The sequence below is a fragment of the Euphorbia lathyris genome, chromosome 3 (genome assembly GCF_963576675.1).
Source record: "Euphorbia lathyris chromosome 3, ddEupLath1.1, whole genome shotgun sequence".
NCBI lineage: Eukaryota > Viridiplantae > Streptophyta > Magnoliopsida > Malpighiales > Euphorbiaceae > Euphorbia > Euphorbia lathyris.
The window spans coordinates 93,326,461-93,346,255 of record NC_088912.1 but is presented as its reverse complement, the minus strand read 5'-3'; the positions used below and the strand labels follow the sequence as shown (position 1 = coordinate 93,346,255).

Below are 19,795 nucleotides of genomic sequence, written 5' to 3'. Positions count from 1 at the left end.
AATAGTAAATTATAAATATGGATGTTACAGTAGTGAATAACAAAAATCTAAAAAAAAATTACAAATTTTATGTTTTGGATTTTATACCATCTTTATTGTATTTGTTTCCTCTATATAAACTCCACCTCCATCCATTCTTCTTCATCTCTTAAAAAAATTTATTTATTTCTATAGAGGCAATCACTGAAGAACCTTGCGTTTCAGATTTGTTTATCATATTAGCTACTTCGAATGATACGAAGATGATCATGAGTAAAAATAAAGAAGATAAGCTTGCTAGTGGGAGTTCTATTCACGAGCCTAAAATTCATGAATCGAGTTCTCAAGGTTTCCTTGATTTGAAGCTATCTAGCAAGGATTCGATTACGGATCCAAGCTAGAACTCAGTTCTAAGCATGGTGATTCCTCTTATGTTAATCAGTCCATATTTGATGAAACTCACGTGCACAATAAGAAATTGATCAACCCGTCTAAACTTTAGTTAAGTATTTATTTTGATTTAATTAGTTAAGAAATTGATCAACCCGTCTGAATTGATTTACATCTTAAACTTTAGTTAAGTATTTATTTTGATTTAATTAGTATTTTTGTTCTAGACATTTTCATGTTGCTATTAACGAGATTCATGATTGAAAGTGTTGTATTATTAACCTATGAAAGTAGCTCCTCTTGTATTGTTATAGTCTCAATTATACCATTTATGGTGTTATGGTAAAATCATTATTAGCTGACCATGATAACAATATTTTTATACTTTATCCAATAAATAAATTAATTAGAAATTTATTCTTCTTTGACATTGATGTAGTTTTTTTTATTATTGAAATTTTGATAATTTAGCTAATAGTCATTAGATATTTCTTTAAATTGAGAAAAATTATTTTTAAATTTATACCTTGAAGATAATAAGGAATTAAATTACACCATTTTTTTCAAGAAATGGTTTGGAAATTTTGTTTTACATTTACCATAAAATGTCATTTTTTCCTACTCCTTAAATCTTACTAAAGATAAATATTCTTGAATAAACATGTCCATTCATTTAACTATAATTATACAATTCGTTCTTATCTTTAAGTGTGAACTAAAAATTGTTCATATATAATTAATACATAAAAGTTGAGAAAAAAATTATTCTGAGGTACCTAATATTTTTTTTATATACATTCATTGAGACACTAATGTTTGAATTTGTCACATTGAGCTGATGATCAATTATAATCGCACAAATTGAGTTTCTAGTTAACGAGACAATACATTTTAAATATTGATCTTGATTAAGAATATATGACCTACTATATTTTTATTTGAAGTTGCACACCAAGAAAAGATTTTATATGTCTGGTGTGATTATAGAAAAACTCTATAAATATTTATTTTGAATTGAAAAAAATATAATTTCAAAAGTAGATGAAATATATACGTATTTTTTTTATATAGATGTTGATATTCATAGTCAAATGTTATATTAGCTAAAAATGCAATACAAGCAATTATAATTAATCAAATGTTAATTTGACAAATTAAGAAGTTTAATGCTCAACACATAAAATGGAATAGATAAAAGACCTATAAATGCTTTTACTAGAAATTAGTAATAATAATTTGTTTGTCAATCCAAAGATGACATAGGCAATACACTACTAATATTAGACCACAAAATGTTATATGCACATTGATTTGGATCATTTGATGTCACGTCCGGGTCTAAATTTCTAGAATTTATACCTTGATAGTATTATATATTATAATTATTAGGTGTATGATTTTTAATTAGTGTTATAGAAAAAGTTTGAAGTTCAGTTGAGGGTTTTATATATAAATTAAAAGTTAGGATAATTTTTAAAAGATTATAAAAAGATGAAGGATCAAATGTGATAATTGTCAAAATTTTCTCAAATATTCCAGATGTCAAGGATCTAGGGCTCAAGGGCGTAACCAGAAGTAGATTCCTTTGAACAAGTTCAAGTTCCCCTGGTGATATCCACATATTAAAAAATAAGAACAAAGCAGCCAATTACCATTCATTCCTCGGTCAGCGATATCAATCATCGGAATCGGAATCTGTCTCTACCCACGGAGCGGTAAAATCGACAAGATCCGTTTTGCCGGGAGCGGGAGGAAAAATGTACAATTGATCTTACTAATCTAATAGTCTAATTTTAATATAGAATCGAACGGGTGTACGTGAGTAGAATACTTAATATGTACTTCATTGACACGATCGATTTTGAAGAAAGTAACGTGCATACTTGAAAGATATCGCCCAAATTCCCATGTTGAGCGAAGAAGAAGAAACAGCCTTAGCTATACGTTTTCGTGAACATGGCGACGTGGAAGCAGCAAAACGCTTAGTTCTTGCCAATCTTAGATTCGTTGTTTATGTTGCACAGCGTTGGATAATCTATCAAATGCTGATTAAGTGTGGAGGATATAGGTTGTTTAAGAAGAGAGAATCGTTGCTTCAGAAGAGTCATTTTTCTTTTCTTTAGCTTTTTCTTTAGGCATTTCTTACTTATCTGAGAGGGGCCCCTTAGGGAGCAGGGCTTTTTTATTGAAGCGCTGAGTTACTGTTACTTAAGATATTTATCTGATATATTCATCTGATACATTCGAATACATTTTAATTCCTTTTCTTTTCCTTTTTAATTTATCAGTTTTCTCTGAATCGTTTCTCCACCGTTTTTTTGATTTATGGAGATTCGACCGTCCGAATCACTCGAAATTAAAACCATAGTATCCTTATACATAGATCTAAGTCCTAGCCGAAGAGTTTTTGAGTTTCGGCAGTGTTTGGAGGGAAATGGCTTAGACAGAGTTTAGAGGCGAATTGAACGGGTTTGTGGTTTTCAATTAATAGCCAAGGTAAGTAACTATCAACTATATTTTGAGTTTTATGTATATAGATATATATATAATCAAAGAAGTTTCAGAAATTGATATTTTAGGGTTATACAGGAATTTTGTAAACTTGGGGTTTTTCATGATTTTGCTTTTTATTGTGAATTACGGTTCAAATGAAGCTATTGATTATGCTTCTATGTGATTTTCAGATTTTAATTGATTGTGTTGATTTAAAGCTTAATTTGGTTGATTTACATATATACATATATGTTTTTGGTTTCAATATATATTTATATTGAACAAAATGAATTTGATGATTTCTTACGAATTGTTGGATTGAGAAATCTATTGCGGTGATTAGTTTGGATTGAAGTCCAAATATAACTTTTATGATATAAAAGGGCTAATTGAAGCCAAATGATTCATGGTTATTAGTTTGGAATTTGATTGTGAAAGGAATTTTGAGCACGTTATGATTTTATGATTTTATATCTATCGAGAGTTATCCGGATCGGTGGTTCCATATTTGAAGACCATGTTCAGTGAGGGACATGGCCTGTGTACACAGTTTGAAGACCTATTGGGTATGGCAGCGAAGTGTTGGGTAAGACCATATGGGATAGGCAATGTTAAGAGACGTCTCGACTATATATGTGGTTATGGATTGATACTTAAGGGGAGAAACTCGAGGATGGATACAATGTTTTAAGTTCATTTGGATTATGTTTTACGTTATGATTGATTTTGATATAAGGTTTTACGTTTGATTGATTACGATTTGGTTTGATAAAACGCTTATTTGATTATAATATTTTATAAGGTTTTGAACTCAAGAATGGATACAAGATTATATCTTTTTGGTTTTTGGTTTAGTCCTTTGACTATATTATGACTTTAAGTTTGAGTATATTTTATAAGGTTTTGATTAAATCCCTTTATCAATGTATATGTGTATCTATGTTAAGTAAAGTTAGTTTTTGTAGCTGATAGTTTCTTACTGAGATTTTTGTCTCACTTTTTTTTTAAATGTTTTAATGTTTTTAGGTGAGAAAGTACAGGATATATAGAAGGTTACCAACTGATTAGGCGAGATTTGGAAGTTGGCTGCTTATTGATAGAAATTTGGTTAGAACTTTGGTATTTCAATTGTAATATAATGATATTTGGATAAATTGGAGACTCCTAAATATTGATTATGATCTTTCTTTCACGCCCGATGCCGATTGAGGTCGTTTAGGGTCGGGTGTGACAGTTTGGTATCAGAGCACTCTAGGTTAAATTCTTCGGACCTAAGGTGGATAGTAATTGAAGAATATTGATATTTGGTGATAGCTAAGAAATAATCGATAGTAATTGAGGAATATAGGTATTTGGTGCAAGCGAAGAAATAATTTGAAAATTTTCGAGGATTGAGTAACTAGCTAATGAGGAGTAGAAATGAGATTTGATGGTTAGTAAAATATTGGGTGTATGAACATCTAGCGATAATAGAGAATTTTCTATATAGGTGTTGCGGGAGAATCAGATTCGTACTTGAACCATATAGGCCGAATCTGTCATGGAGTCCTAAATGAAAGTTCTTTATTATTATCTTACGTTTCCAGAGGTTTTTGAATCGCCTTAATCGGACTCCATATGAAAAAGTTATGCTGGAAACGACATATGTTGGCCATTTTAGCTTTAAACCAGAATTTGGTTTTTGTTTAATTTTTCTCATTAGTATGACTTGGAATGGATATTTGAGAGTTTAATAGTTAGCTTAAAGATATACGTATCTCAGATGTGAAGTAAGGTTATGAGACATTGAAATGATATAATGAGTTTTGGAGTTAATATATATGTGATTAAGAAAGCGAAAATGTGGAGATTTCAATTTTGGAGGTTGATTATAAATTGGAGATTATGATAGGAGTTTAACAAGTTATGGAATCTTAATTTGAATAATGATATCCGAAGTCAAAGTGCAGATCTATTGTTGAACTTTATCGGATTGAGGTTTAGAATTATTGAGAATTATATAAATGATGTTTCGAGAGATACCGATGTTAGTGGTCAATGAGAAGTAAAGTGGGAGAATATATTTGATGTTTGAGGAAATAATTAAGATCTGAATTTTGAGGACAAATTTTTCTGATCTTAAACATAGTTTTGAGATAGGAAATTAAGAGATATATTGTTAATAGAAGTTATTTTTAGTTGAAGTTTGTGTGATTATGGTTTCAGTTTATATAAGGATCAAATTGAGTGTTTATAGGTCAAATAAGAAAATCGAATGATATTATAGATTTATTGACTTTTATGGGTATAAAAATATTATTTGGAGTTTGGAAAAGAAAAAAAAACATTGATTATCATAATTTAGGTACTCTATATTTCTTGATTATATCGTTTGGAGAAACGATTAAAGTTTATTTGGTTGGATTGGTGGTATATATAGTGATGATTATATATATAAAAAAAAATAGCAGGTTACCTTAATTGATTTTAAGGAGTTAACTGGAGAATTATAAGAGTGATATTGATATTAAAATTTTATGAAAATTAGTCTTATTGATAGGAAACTGTATCATCATAATGAGTTTTATATTGGTGATGTTGATGTTGAGGTTTATGAAATGACTCTTATAAGAGTGATGATGATGTTGATGCTAATGATTGAAGATTATAATATAAATAGTTATTGGAGTGAAAAATTCTAAATATAAGTAAGATTATATTCTGATGTTTATTGATTCGAATTATTTAACGTTTAAGAAAAATATAATATCGTACATACTAGTGGTTCAAAGTGATATTTTTGAAGTCTGTAGAATTTGGAGATAGGTGAAATATATTTGATATATATGCAATTGATGAAATCAATTGTGATTTAAATTTATTAACGTGAGATTTGGTGTATGTTAGGAAGATAGGAATGATATTTGAAGTTTTATTGTGGATTATGGTGATGGAATTAACTAGGTTGAAATTGAGAGTTACTAAGAGTTATGTATAAATAATTGTTACAGTGATGTGGATATGGATAAATGATAGAGTTAATGGAAGGAAACATTAGAATTTGTGATCTTATTATGATTACGAGGAATCTTGAAAATTTGAAATAATTTTGTGATTTTGGAGATTATTTGAGGAAGAAAATTTAGATTAGAGAATGTGAATTTCGAGGACGAAATTTCTTAAGGTGAGGAGAATTGTCACGTCCGGGTCTAAATTTCTAGAATTTATACCTTGATAGTATTATATATTATAATTATTAGGTGTATGATTTTTAATTAGTGTTATAGAAAAAGTTTGAAGTTAAGTTGAGGGTTTTATATATAAATTAAAAGTTAGGATAACTTTTAAAAGATTATAAAAAGATGAAGGATCAAATGTGATAATTATCAAAATTTTCTCAAATATTCCAGATGATTATCATCTGATATATTCATCTGATACATTCGAATACATTTTAATTCCTTTTCTTTTCCTTTTTAATTTATCAGTTTTCTCTGAATCGTTTCTCCACCGTTTCTTTGATTTATGGAGATTCGACCGTCCGAATCACTCAAAATTAAAACCATAGTATCCTTATACATAGATCTAAGTCCTAGCCGAAGAGTTTTTGAGTTTTGGCAGTGTTTGGAGGGAAATGGCTTAGACAGAGTTTAGAGGCGAATTGAACGGGTTTGTGGTTTTCAATTAATAGCCAAGGTAAGTAACTATCAACTATATTTTGAGTTTTATGTATATAGATATATATATATAATCAAAGAAGTTTCAGAAATTGATATTTTAGGGTTATACAGGAATTTTGTAAACTTGGGGTTTTTCATGATTTTGCTTTTTATTGTGAATTACGGTTCAAATGAAGCTATTGATTATGCTTCTATGTGATTTTCAGATTTTAATTGATTGTGTTGATTTAAGGCTTAATTTGGTTGATTTACATATATACATATATGTTTTTGGTTTCAATATATATTTATATTGAACAAAATGAATTTGATGATTTCTTACGAATTGTTGGATTGAGAAATCTATTGCGGTGATTAGTTTGGATTGAAGTCCGAATATAACTTTTATGATATAAAAGGGCTAATTGAAGCCAAATGATTCATGGTTATTAGTTTGGAATTTGATTGTGAAAGGAATTTTGAGCACGTTATGATTTTATGATTTTATATCTATCGAGAGTTATCCGGATCGGTGGTTCCATATTTGAAGACCATGTTCAGTGAGGGACATGGCCTGTGTACACAGTTTGAAGACCTATTGGGTATGGCAGCGAAGTGTTGGGTAAGACCATATGGGATAGACAATGTTAAGAGACGTCTCGACTATATATGTGGTTATGGATTGATACTTAAGGGGAGAAACTCGAGGATGGATACAATGTTTTAAGTTCATTTGGATTATGTTTTACGTTATGATTGATTTTGATATAAGGTTTTACGTTTGATTGATTACGATTTGGTTTGATAAAACGCTTATTTGATTATAATATTTTATAAGGTTTTGAACTCAAGAATGGATACAAGATTATATCTTTTTGGTTTTTGGTTTAGTCCTTTGACTATATTATGACTTTAAGTTTGAGTATATTTTATAAGGTTTTGATTAAATCCCTTTATCAATGTATATGTGTATCTATGTTAAGTAAAGTTAGTTTTTGTAGCTGATAGTTTCTTACTGAGATTTTTGTCTCACTTTTTTTTAAATGTTTTAATGTTTTTAGGTGAGAAAGTACAGGATATATAGAAGGTTACCAACTGATTAGGCGAGATTTGGAAGTTGGCTGCTTATTGATAGAAATTTGGTTAGAACTTTGGTATTTCAATTGTAATATAATGATATTTGGATAAATTGGAGACTCCTAAATATTGATTATGATCTTTCTTTCACGCCCGATGCCGATTGAGGTCGTTTAGGGTCGGGTGTGACATTTGATTAGGTAAAAGTAAGCGTATTTTGGTTTTTATCTAAATATCTTAAATCTTATTTGATCCGTAATTTGGTTTTAATCTAATTACCTTACGAACGAATATTAATTTTAATTTTAATCCGACTATAAATTTCAACATAAATTAATATATTGTTCGTTCATTTGATTTATTTATTTATTTTTCATATAGTAAAATAAAAGTGTATCACGTTTAAAAATAAATAAAAATATATCTTCCGTATCACATCAAGATTCTAATGAATTTTTATTAAAATCAAATAATTTTTATTACAATTAAATATAGTTTTAATTTGTTTTTTCTTTTCATTTTTTTACTTATGATTAGAAGAAAAAAAAAACTAACAATAACTACTAACAATAATAATAAACAATAATTACTATCCAAATAGATGTTAATAGCTTTCATTTTAACCTAATCTTATTAAAAGAAAATTAAGTTTTCCAAACTTCAATAAATTCGGTCCTTTTTATCCATGTAATTATTAGACTCGTGCAGATTGATAATTTTAAGTTAAAAAAACACGTGAAAAGAAGTAATAAGGGAAGGGTAGTTTCGGAAAAACACTTAATCTTGTCGGCGGCGATGCGATTTTCCCGCCGATCTCAATAGCCTTCATTTTAGCCTAATTTCCCGTTCTACGCGGACTTTTTAAATTTTCCCAAATTTTAAAAAAGTAAAACTAGCGGAATTCAAATCCTACATTTAAATATACTCTAATTTTAAACCTCGCGCACGATAAGGGGCATAAAAGAGAATACAGCAATTTTTTAGAGAGAGAAAGAGTTTGCAAATAGAACGGTAAAGAGAAGGAAAAGGCGAAACGTAAAAACACAAATCGAGCGGCGATTTATTGAAGAGGACGATTTGAGTTTTTCAAATCTCTCTACTGAACAACAAATCTTAAACGTCATCTAGATCTACTCTATTTTCTGGTTAGTTCATTTAATTCTAGTTCTTAGATCTGGTTTTCTGTTTTTCAAATCGAGTTTTGGAGATCTTGAATTTGGTTTGTACATGCCGAATGCGTTTTCTCCATTGTTGAGATTTTCTTTTCTTTTGTTTGTGAATTTTGAATTATGTTTGATTGAGGTTAGTATGTTTTGGGATCTCGTCTTGTTTTAGAGTTAGCAGTTTGATGTTGGTAGATCTGAAGGTCTTTTAATGGTTAAATCCTCGTCGTGTTCTTTTTTATGAGTTGGATTTTGTAGCCGGTTTTGGTTTTTTCGTAGTGAATGGTTGATGATATATCAATCTGTTCCAGTTTTGGTTATTCTTCATATTTTGGGGATTTTAGGGATCTATGTAATTCATGTATTGAACCTTGATCTGTAATGGTCTCAATTTTATTGCTCTATGGTCATGTAATTAGCGGAATACATGTTCGTATTTGGTCTATTGATTTTATCAATTCTATTATCTATTTGATGATTTTATTTTGTCTATATATGTCCGCAGAAACACTAATGCTATTTGTTGTCAGGCATGTCTTTTCCTTCAAAGTTTTCTGATATTTCTATTGATGTTGTGTGACTGTCATTATTTGCAATTTTCAGAATTTTTCTTTATTTTGAGGCGGAGGTTTCTGTATCTCGTTGAAATTGATGTTCATTTAGGAATGCTTTTTTTTTTTTTTTTTTTTTTTTTTTACAATCTCTTCTTGTAGTTCCTTATTTTGACGCAGATGTTTCTGTTTCTCATTGAAATTGATGTTCATGTAGGAATCCTCTCTTATTTTTAAACGGTCTCTTTTGAAGTTCCTTATTTACAAATTTTGTTTTGCTTAGTTTTGAAAGCTTTGGATTCAATTGCTGCATGTGTTCAAAACGATTTAAAGTTTCGTTTCATTGTTTGGTCGGCCATTAAATCCGTTTTTCTGAGAATTTCAGGAACCATAACTTTGTTTTTGTTGAGTTATTTGACTAGCATATTGCAATTACGAGGTCATAATGATTGATGTTTTCGTCTTGCAGGAACAGGATCTTATTCTATTTCATCAATATGTCTCCAGGGTCAAAATCCAAGTCTAAGAAGGAGAAGGCCTCAGCAAAGAGTGCCAAGGGACAGCAGAAGACATCTAAGGCTTCTGGATCTTCCAATACTGTAAGTGGTAATCCAGCAAGTGCTTATAATCCTATCTCAGGGACATTTCATACCTTAGAGATACCATCAGCTGCCTCTTCCTATGACAATGGTCGTTTCAAAAATACAGATGACACCGATGAGCATTCCAGTAGCCCACATGGAACTGTATCTGAATATGATTCAGTTTCAAACAATGGGAGCTGCTCTGGTGAATCTGAAGATCCAAAAGATAAGATAACCAATTCGAACCGTCAGGAAACTGTGCCTGGTTTGGATAATGACAAGAGGGAGAAGATCCGTCTTAAAAATGAGAAGAAGCACCAGCGTCAAAGGGAGAGACGGGCTCAGGAGTTGCACGACCGCTGCATTGGGTATTTGATGTCGAGAAAATTAGAAGCTCTTACGCAGCAGCTTGTTGCGATGGGGTTCTCTCATGAGCGTGCAACCTTGGCCCTTGTGTTGAATGAAGGCAGGCTGGAGGCATCAGTAAACTGGCTTTTTGAGGGGAATGAAGAGGAAGCTCGGAACAAGGAAGCGAGACTTGGAAGTACTGATAATTTGAAAATTGATATTAATGAGGAGCTTGCTCATATCTCACCAATGGAGTTGCGGTACAAATGTTCGAGGCAGGAAGTTGAAAGAGCTATTGTTGCTTGTGAAGGTGATCTCATCAAGGCAGAAGAGATGTTGGAAGCACAAAAGCGAGAATCACCTGCTACTCCACCGGCACCTGAAGAGACTACTGATGCTAATAATCTGAGGAGAATGCAAGAAAAGCCAATGCTATTGGCTCCAATTTCAATACAACAGAAAAGGAATGAACGAGATTTGAATTTTGTTAAAACAGCATTCTCAGTTCCAATGTATTCAGAACCCGGGAATAGAAACTTCCAATCTGCCAATCAAGCCAAGCCACTGGCAGATAGGAGGTGGCCTGCTACAGGATCAAGCCCTACTTTTTCGTCACCTATTACATCACCTATGCAAGTCACACCTCCATCAGCGAAATCGGAGGTCAGGCTTGGTGTTTCTGGAAATGAAGGGAAAAATCATCACCAATTATTGAGAGAACCAGTAGTTATGATGCAGCGTCCCCAATCTATGAATGCCAAGCAAAATCAAGTCCCTAGCATGGGTGCCTTGCCTACCGTAACAGCTGGATGGTATTCAAGTAATGTACACAGTGCTGAAAAACTGATGTCAAATGGGAACTCGTTTCAAAACCAGAGCACCATGAACATTGGCTTGGTAAACCAGAGAACCGACCAAATTTACCAGCCGGTTTCATATAAAGAAAGTTCATTCTCATCCAATGGCTCCGTTGATCCTGCATATGCAGGGTTGGGGGTTTCATGGACTACAATGGGCAGATCTCCATCACTAGCAGTTCCATACGAATCCCATGGATTGACAACGACAACACAACCTTCACTTGCAGCACCATCCTCGCTCGGTTTATTCACCGGTTGGGGATCCTCATCTCACGTGGATTGGAATACAGGTGAATTGACACCGGAGTTCGACTACTCTAGCATAGATTGGACTTTGGATTCAAACAAGCCACCGAGAGGGTTGTGGATGGGGCTTTCTTCACTATTGAACAACAGTTCTGGGTCAAGGATGAACAGTATGAGCAGTCCGTATTTATTGGGTTTCCGGGATGGTGGGGCGGGTGTGGGTAAGGAAACGTCATCCGGTTCAGGTTTGCATGAGTGGACTTCTCCTTTTGCAGGGAAGGACATGTTTAGCTTGCCTAGGCAGTTTGTTACTTCTCCATCTCCTTAGGGGGGCATGAGTTGGGGGGGTTGTTTGATGCATGTTGATGGGGTTTGTTTTATGGTTTTTAAGTCGTAAATGCATCTTCTAGTTTCTGGTTGCCTTATGCTTTACCTTTTCTTTATCCTTCTTTTATTTTCCAGTCTCCAATCAATCACTCCCACACGGATACATCATCCATCTAAATTAAGTATGATATTAGATAATTATGCTCTACTTCTAACAACTATGAACAATGCATCTCCATCCTAGCCCTCCGAACTTCTATTTTTGTCACTTAGCTCCCTGTACTTAGTGGCTAAACTTTCAGCCCCTAGCTCAACAATGGTAACACATTTATCCTCCTTTTTGTCTACATGGTACAAAGTGCCTCCTAAACTTTCAGCCCCTAGCTCAACCGGGTTGGTCTCAGAACCTGAAAAGTTGACCCATAAAGATAAAGCCTCAAAAGTAAGAGTTTAACTATTGTAAAAATGATTCTTTTAGTAACGTGACAATATTAATAAAGTAAACTTATACTGACTGAAAAGAATTAAGGGTCAATTTGACCACTAAAATTGCTGAACAATATTAACAATTTGGCCATTAAAATTGGTATTAGCCAAAATTGATATTCGACAAGTTACTCCAGATTTAATATAGCTGCCTAAATTTAATTTAGGTTTAAACTGGAACTGTGCTAAATTACCCTTAATTCTTACTACTATAATATTGAGTTTATATTATAGATATGTTATGTTTCTAAATTAAATTGTAGTGAAATATTATATAACAACATTCAAAATTTAGTAGTATAATTGTACTGCTATATTAATGTATTTTTTTTTTTCCGTCTCTTTAATTTTTAAACTAATTTAAGTGTAAAAATCAAATTCATTTTAATCTGTAAACCTGTGCTTCATCATCAGTTGCACTGTTCGGATGGATGTGTAAAGGTTCTATAACTATAAAAACCAATAACGGCTTCATAACTATAAAAATAATCCTCACCCGATTAATGAGAATTTCTACTATGCTTCCGGACTATACTAATCCGTGACTGCTCAGATGCCGAGAAATCAGCACTAGTGCTTACATCTCAACATATGAGCAGTTCCGGACCAATGTGGTCCAAGGCTATATCACAACAACTCGACTCTAACGCTCATCATGGTGACTAAACAACTTCACCCCTTTTTTAAAATCCAAACAATTTTTCAAATAAGGAAGAACAGCACCAGAACTAACCTTCACTCTTGCATCACAATCAAAACTTGGAGGAAAATGAAAGCAAGGCTCCACAGACAAGTCTCTCCGACAAGGCGGATTTCGGATATTCTTCCCATTCGTCTTCATCAAAATCCACGGCTTCAAACCTCCTAAACCTTGAGCAACATACCCAAAAGTAGACCTAGAACTAGTCACCAAAACATCTGTCAAACTTAGCAGATAGATTTCAGACCAAGCCTTCATATTATGCACATTGTTCCCAAATTGTTGGAACTCCTCATGACTTGGCTGATACACTCCAACTACTTCACTTCTTGTCCAATTCATATTACTCAATTTCTCATAGACCTCATATTGAAGTGATGTTACTAGAATTGCCTTTGATGTCTTGTTTTCGGATTGGTTGGATTCGCGTCTCCCGGGTTCCGGGAGGAGTTTTTCGATGAAGGTACAATTTAGTAACTGATCTAGTACTGTCTGAAAGGGGTTTTTTACAGGGTTAAAGATTCTAACCTGAAGACCAACTCTTTGATCTGCTTTTGCCAGGTATGCATCATAGAATCTTGTGATCATATTCCATACCCGATTCGTCGGATTGAAAAGATATGAACTCAATTGGTGAAAAATAGAATCTTTGTCAGGAAACATTTTGGTTACCTCGTCCCCGTAAAATCGGGTCACGAAGAAATAGGGCGCAAAGTATTGATCAGACAGGAACATTAGCCAAGTTACATTTTGAAGCAAAGTTTCGGTTTTTTCGCAGTAAAATAGATTCTTGTCGAGATCATACTTGCTATGATCGAGATTTGCGTATAAATACGATGGCGATGATGAGGTTGATGTGTTTATGATGCCATGTTTTACAATTGTTCCGAAACTTTGTGCATACCGCGCTTTCAGGTGATTCTTAAGGGGGAAATCGCGGGGCAATAACCATGATGTATCAGGAAATGGCTCACAGAATAGATCAGACATGTCTGTTCCGTGATCGACTAGAAGCACCCGGTTTGTGAGGAGAGCGTAGAGGAATGTTGAAGCCATGCTTATCATTCTGTTCCCTAACCCGTTCGCAGGTAACCAGACTACGTATTTACATGTCGCGGAGCTGGTTTTGTGCCTGGTTTTGAGTCTTCTTATGCTTTGGTTGTATGATCTTGTATTCGGGGCGCAACGTTTGTGATGATGCTCGTATTTTCGCAGTTTCGAGAGGAAATAAGGAGAGGGTTTATGAGGTGAAGTTTTTCTGTATAGGATAGATTCATACCTGCTTAAGCAGGATCTTTGATTGGAAATATTTTCTGAACCTGATGTTTTGTCAATCCTGGAATGTACATCTTCGTTTCTTGAATCCAGTCCGGGATCAATCCTGGAATCCTGAGCTCCATTAGGAGAGATTACAAGTCCTGAGAAGTTGTTGCTTAAACCTGTTCATTTCGATTTTCGTTAGGAAATAACAAATCAGCTCGAATTAGGGGTGTTAAAAAACCGAACTGGACCAAAATAACTGACAGAACCGATGGATTTTGTTTTTTTTGGTTCGGTTTATGGTCTAATAGGTTCAGTTTCGGTTTGTAATATTGAAACATATTGGTAATATTGGTCGTTCGGGTTTTTTTTTTTTGACAAAATAACCAAACCGAAATAGGGATTAATTAAATTTATTATGGGATAATTACTAATCTGACCCAATCAAGGACCCCATAGCCCACCTTGCCTCAAAGTTACCAAATTAGACATTTTCACCCATTTTGGACAAAACTAACCTTAGTTCTATTCGATCAATCGATCGATCTTCTTCTTCTTCTTGTTGTTGTTCTTCTTCTTCTTCTTCTTCTTCTTCTTCTTCTCCATTTCAACTTCTTCTTCGGTTCATCTTCTTCAATTTTTGATACCAATCGTTAGCGATTTTTGAGATTTTTGACATATTATGTTCAATTTCCCGTACAAATGGTATATTTTTAGCTTATACGCTTGTTTTTCTCGTTGGTTTTGCCTCTTTCTTCATCTGTAATGGTATCGTTTCAATTTCCTCAATTTTCCATAATTTTTTTTCCATTTTTCTCCATTATTATCGCATTTGTGACGAAATTGTCGCATTTCGTCACAAATGCGACAAGAGTTGTCGCATTTCGTAGCAAATGCGACAACTCTTATCGCATTCGTCGCAAATGCGACAAGAGTTGTCGCATTTGCGACGAAATGCGACAATTCTTGTCGCATTTGTGACGAAATGCGATAATTTCGTCACAAATGCGACAACAATGGAGGAAAATGGAAAAAAATTATGGAAAATTGAGGAAATTGAAACGATACCATTGCAGATGAAGAAAGAGGCAAAACCAACGAGAAAAGCAAGCGTATAAACTAAAAATATACCATTTGTACGGGAAATTGAACATAATATGTCAAAAATCTCAAAAATCGCTATCGATTGGTATCAGAAAATGAAAAAGATGAACCGAAGAAGAAGTTGAAACGGAGAAGAAGAAGCGTATGAAGCGGAAGAAGAAGAAGAAGAAGAAAAGAAGGAGTAGATCGATCGATTGATCGAATAGAACTAAGGTTAGTTTTGTCCAAAATGGGTGAAAGTGTCTAATTTGGTAACTTTGAGGCAAGGTGGGTTAGATATGTAAATTGGGGTCCTTGATTGAGTCAGATTAGTAATTATCCCATTTATTATATATTGGTTCTCTCTTAAAATTAAAACCATAACTATTATTATTAGGATAAAAAACTTATTTTTAATTTGATATACATATTTTGGGTAAATTAGACCTATGGCCACTGAATTTTACCCATTTTAACATTGTAGCCACTGAACTTTACACTTTTTAACATCAGTGGCCACTCAACTTTAACTAACTCCTCAAAATGACTGTTAACGACCTCAAAATAAAAATATTCAAGAATTAAAGTTGTTCAAAACAACATTTACCATGAAACCACATTTTTTATTTTCCAAAATCACATTTTTTGGAGCGCTCTCTCTAAAAATTCACACTCCCTCCTAACCAAACAACACCTAAATGACCTCAAAACGAAAATTTTCAAGAATTAAAGTTTCTTAGAATATCATTAACTCTTCAAATTTTTCATTTTGAGACCGCCAACGGTCGTTTTGAGGCGTTTTGTAATATTATTCAGTTAGGTTCGGTTTTAATTTTAGGTCTTATCCGGTATTTCGGTTATTTCGGTTCGGTTCAGTTTTTAGTTATATCGTTCCGATTGATAAAAACCCTCTAGTTCGAATTCTGCAAGTGTTTATTACAAAGAAAAAGATGAACATTAGCTGACAGGATTTGCATACCTGAAGATGTAAAAGCTGAAGCATTTTGAGCATTCCGGGTTAGATCAAACGTCGAATTTCGATATAGAACCGAAACTGTGATTGAGACAGGCAGAAATATGAAACACAAAACCAATCCTGTTGTGAATCTGTTGTCCTGAAAGATTCTCATTGTCTGAATCTGAGTTTCTGTAAAAAAAAAAGTCTTTGTTAACATTTGAATTCTTCAGACATTTATCAATTTGTAAAAACATGATGAATGGTGGTAGGTTTTATTAGGCATATATGGTAATAACATCTATACTTTTAATTAATTTCTATAACTTAATGTAGCAAAAATATCTTCATGTTGGGGCAATTTAAGCTTTTTCCATTTTGGCTTAATACCATCTTTAGCTACTTGTTAAAAAAAATTCAGTTGCTCCCTATATTTTTAAAATGTTCAAATTTACCTCTGAATTTGTTTAAAGTGACCTATTAACCTCTTAAAGTTTACATGATGGAGTAAGGAGAAATTTTAAAAAAGTTGAAAATATGTTCACTTTAAGTAAGTTCATGGTTAATAGATCACCTTAAGAAAGTATAGTTACTTTTCAGAGAGTCAATTTATCACTTTAAACAAGTTTAGGGGTTAAATTGTACAAGTATAAAAGTCTAAAAATATCTTAAAAGAGGAAGTGAATCATATTCATATGATATCAAAATAGCTAAATGTTGTTGTTATCATTGTAGAAAATTTAAGGCTTAAGTTGTTATCGAGTCCTTGACCTTTTTAAAATTTTGTCATTTGATTTTTATTTATTATTTAGTCACATTTGACTCATGAACTATCCCAATTGGTGAAATTTCAACCAATTTAGATGGAGACTTGATAAAATCGTTATCCCCCTCATATGTAATAATATTTTGACATATGAGTTTGACGTGAAGTTTATTTGTCAAATAAACTCTTTTATGTCAAAATAATTAATTAGAAAAATAAAAAAATATCTACACTAACTTTTATCAAATTTAAGTGTTAAAATATAGTCACGTGTTAATAGAATAACAATTATATCAAATTTCCATTTAAATTGGATGAAATTGTACTAATTGAATAGATCAAGCGTCAAATATGACCAAATAATAGGTCCGACGTAAAATAACAAAATCATGGATCAAGCCAAAATTTAATTCAATTTACCGTTTCTAGAAGAATTTTAAGTAATTGAATTTTTTTGGTTATTTCAGATTAACCAAAAAAGTTCGATTGAACACATCTGTACTGGACTTTTATTATTTTGTTTAAAATAATATTGTAAGAAACGTTATTAGTCGGGTACAGAGATTAATGGGATTTATATTTTTGTTACATTAATGTTTTAAAAATAAAAATGTGTTAAAAATAACATATAGTAGTTCAGGTTATCTAATATTTTATTTAAAATTGAAAAAATTGATATAAAGGGCCAATTTGTTTAAAAAGTTCGATGTTCAAAAATCGGTAAATTAATTTACACTGTCAATTTGAGGAAATCAGGACGATGTAAAAATTCCTACCTAGGCAACCGCCTGGACTGCTTTTTAGAACATTGATTGAAAGTATAATAAAGGCTTTCGGATCCAGGATTCATTAACAAACTTGTTTGTGTTGTTGGAAATAAAGAACAAAATAGTAAAAACTTATCGAAAAATTGTTGCGTTGTAGATGGACTATTGCCTTAAAAACGTTTTTATTCGGTAGATATAGGTGCGATCTCAACAACGGTCGCTCTCTAAGGTTAATACAATGAGCCCTACTCAAGGTTAGGATCCTGGACTAACAATTTGAAAATGGCCCAGAGTTTTTAGGAAGAAATCAATCGAAAAGAAAAGTTTTTCTTCTCTCACGAAAATGAAAAATTAGAAAACTTATTTATAGGTAGGAAATTAAATGTATCCTTTAAACCTGATATAAATACAAAACTGTTACTCCATCCATTCCATTATATAAGTCATTCTAGGATATTTCACACAAATTAAGAAATATATTGGTTAATTAAAAAAATTCTCTCTCATGTCATTATTGGGCAATAAGCGTTGAAATATTAAAAAACACATGTACCAATACAAAAAATAATTCTCTCTCATGTCAATGTTGAACAATAAGCATTGGAATCCTAGAATGACTTATATTTAGGGAAAAACCTAATTTGCTAGAATGACCTATATAATGGAATGGAGGGAGTACTATAATAGCTAATCGGTTACACAATTTAAAAATTTGAATGTTTAGTTACCGAAATTAATATATTCAATACTCATTTAAAAATATCCGATGTATGGTAGAATAAAAGGCTTCCAACAAGCCATTAATCCAACAAACCCCCCATAAATGCTTTGTTATGAAAATTGAGTAAAACAAAAAACTTAATGGGAAACATAAAAGAAAGATTTAAACATTTAAATGTCAATATGTTTTGATTTGAATTGATACTTTAATTTAATGAAATGAGACAACAAATTCAGTTAAGAAAGGAATTACTTTTGAACTTCTATAACTTAATTTTGAGATCCTCGTAACATATAAAACCTTTTAAAAAAAGTCAAATTGTTGTTTCACAATCTAATTTTATTTTTTGCGCTACTAAAGTTCTGCGCACACCTTAAGTCTCATGAGTGTTCTAGAAAGAAAATCTAAAGTCTTTCATAGAAAGTGACCAACATATAGAAATTAATAAACCACAAGCAGTATAACGATTATAAAATATAATTATCTATTTAGAGAATTAAACTGGATATGGAAAACACAACAACAAAATAAATAAAGGAAATAGAAATGAAACCAAACCGTAAAGCGAAGGTTAACCCGAGGCTTGAACTACCAATTCCCTTAAGACAGATGACACCGATTTGGTCACCGTCTCCCAGGGTACAACGGATTACTGAGGCGAACTCTGACCGCGTGCGAAGGTATCACCGGAAGCAAAAGAACATCAACAACAAAAATGGATTGCTTAGAAGTAAATTTTCAGAGAAGTCTATTTGTCCGGTGTTATGGACAAAAGAACACAAGGTCATTATATATAGGGTTGTTGGATTCCACAAATTGAATGCAATTCAATTTGAATTCGTAACCACTGCATTAATTATATTAATTCTAATTTGAATGCAATTCAATTTCAATTCGTAACCACTGAATTAATTATATTAATTCTAATTTGAATACAATTCAATTTGAATTCGTAACCACTGAATTAATTATATTAATTCCAATTCAATATAGAATTAATTTGGTAATTAATTTATATTTGACTGTTGCAATTCAATTAGATGTACAAATTATATGAATAAAAATAACGGGCCAAATTAAAAAAAAATGGGGCAACCCAAATGTACATCTCAAGTGGTCACATTTGAACATGAATATCTCATTCAATACTCAATCGTTTTGAGCGTGTAATATACAGTTAAAAAGCTCGCATGTAATAGAATATGTTTATGGAAAAACATCATTCAAATTACCATTTTAACCTTATATATATATAAGCCTCAAAAGTGATAAAGATTAACATGTAAAATGTTATTTTCCCTTAAAATTTCGAACATTTACACCCAAGTAGGTGATTTCTATATGAAATCATTAAAGTTTCTCTTAAAAACCCAACCTCCGAGAAAAATATATTATCCATCA

General features: G+C 32.2%; 2 protein-coding genes across 2 annotated transcripts; one reads left to right on the top strand and one right to left on the bottom strand.

The window, feature by feature from the left end:
• The first annotated feature begins 8,532 nt into the window (after positions 1–8,532).
• LOC136223375 (uncharacterized) lies at positions 8,533–11,754 on the top strand. The gene is made up of 2 exons (XM_066011329.1): positions 8,533–8,722; positions 9,761–11,754. The coding sequence occupies exon 2, from the start codon at positions 9,789–9,791 to the stop codon at positions 11,655–11,657; it is 1,869 nt and encodes a 622-aa protein (XP_065867401.1). The 5' UTR covers positions 8,533–8,722; positions 9,761–9,788; the 3' UTR covers positions 11,658–11,754.
• Positions 11,755–11,896: 142 nt separating this feature from the next.
• LOC136222786 (galactoside 2-alpha-L-fucosyltransferase-like) lies at positions 11,897–16,315 on the bottom strand. The gene is made up of 3 exons (XM_066010509.1): positions 16,165–16,315; positions 12,791–14,281; positions 11,897–12,063 (listed from the first exon to the last, which is right to left on the bottom strand). Exons 1-3 carry the CDS (start codon positions 16,313–16,315, stop codon positions 11,897–11,899), a joined length of 1,809 nt encoding a protein of 602 aa, XP_065866581.1.
• Between the last annotated feature and the right edge of the window lie 3,480 nt (positions 16,316–19,795).

What these genes read in the sequence shown, in the direction of transcription:
- LOC136222786 (XM_066010509.1), bottom strand. Translation starts at nt 16,315, where the DNA reads ATGAGAATCTTTCAGGACAACAGATTCACAACAGGATTGGTTTTGTGT. An exon ending in TTCAGCTTTTACATCTTCAG is followed by an intron (nt 14,282 to 16,164) that starts GTATGCAAATCC and finishes CGAAATGAACAG; the next exon opens with GTTTAAGCAACAACTTCTCA. An exon ending in GTTTAGTCACCATGATGAGC is followed by an intron (nt 12,064 to 12,790) that starts GTTAGAGTCGAG and finishes TCAACTTTTCAG; the next exon opens with GTTCTGAGACCAACCCGGTT.
- LOC136223375 (XM_066011329.1), top strand. Translation starts at nt 9,789, where the DNA reads ATGTCTCCAGGGTCAAAATCCAAGTCTAAGAAGGAGAAGGCCTCAGCA.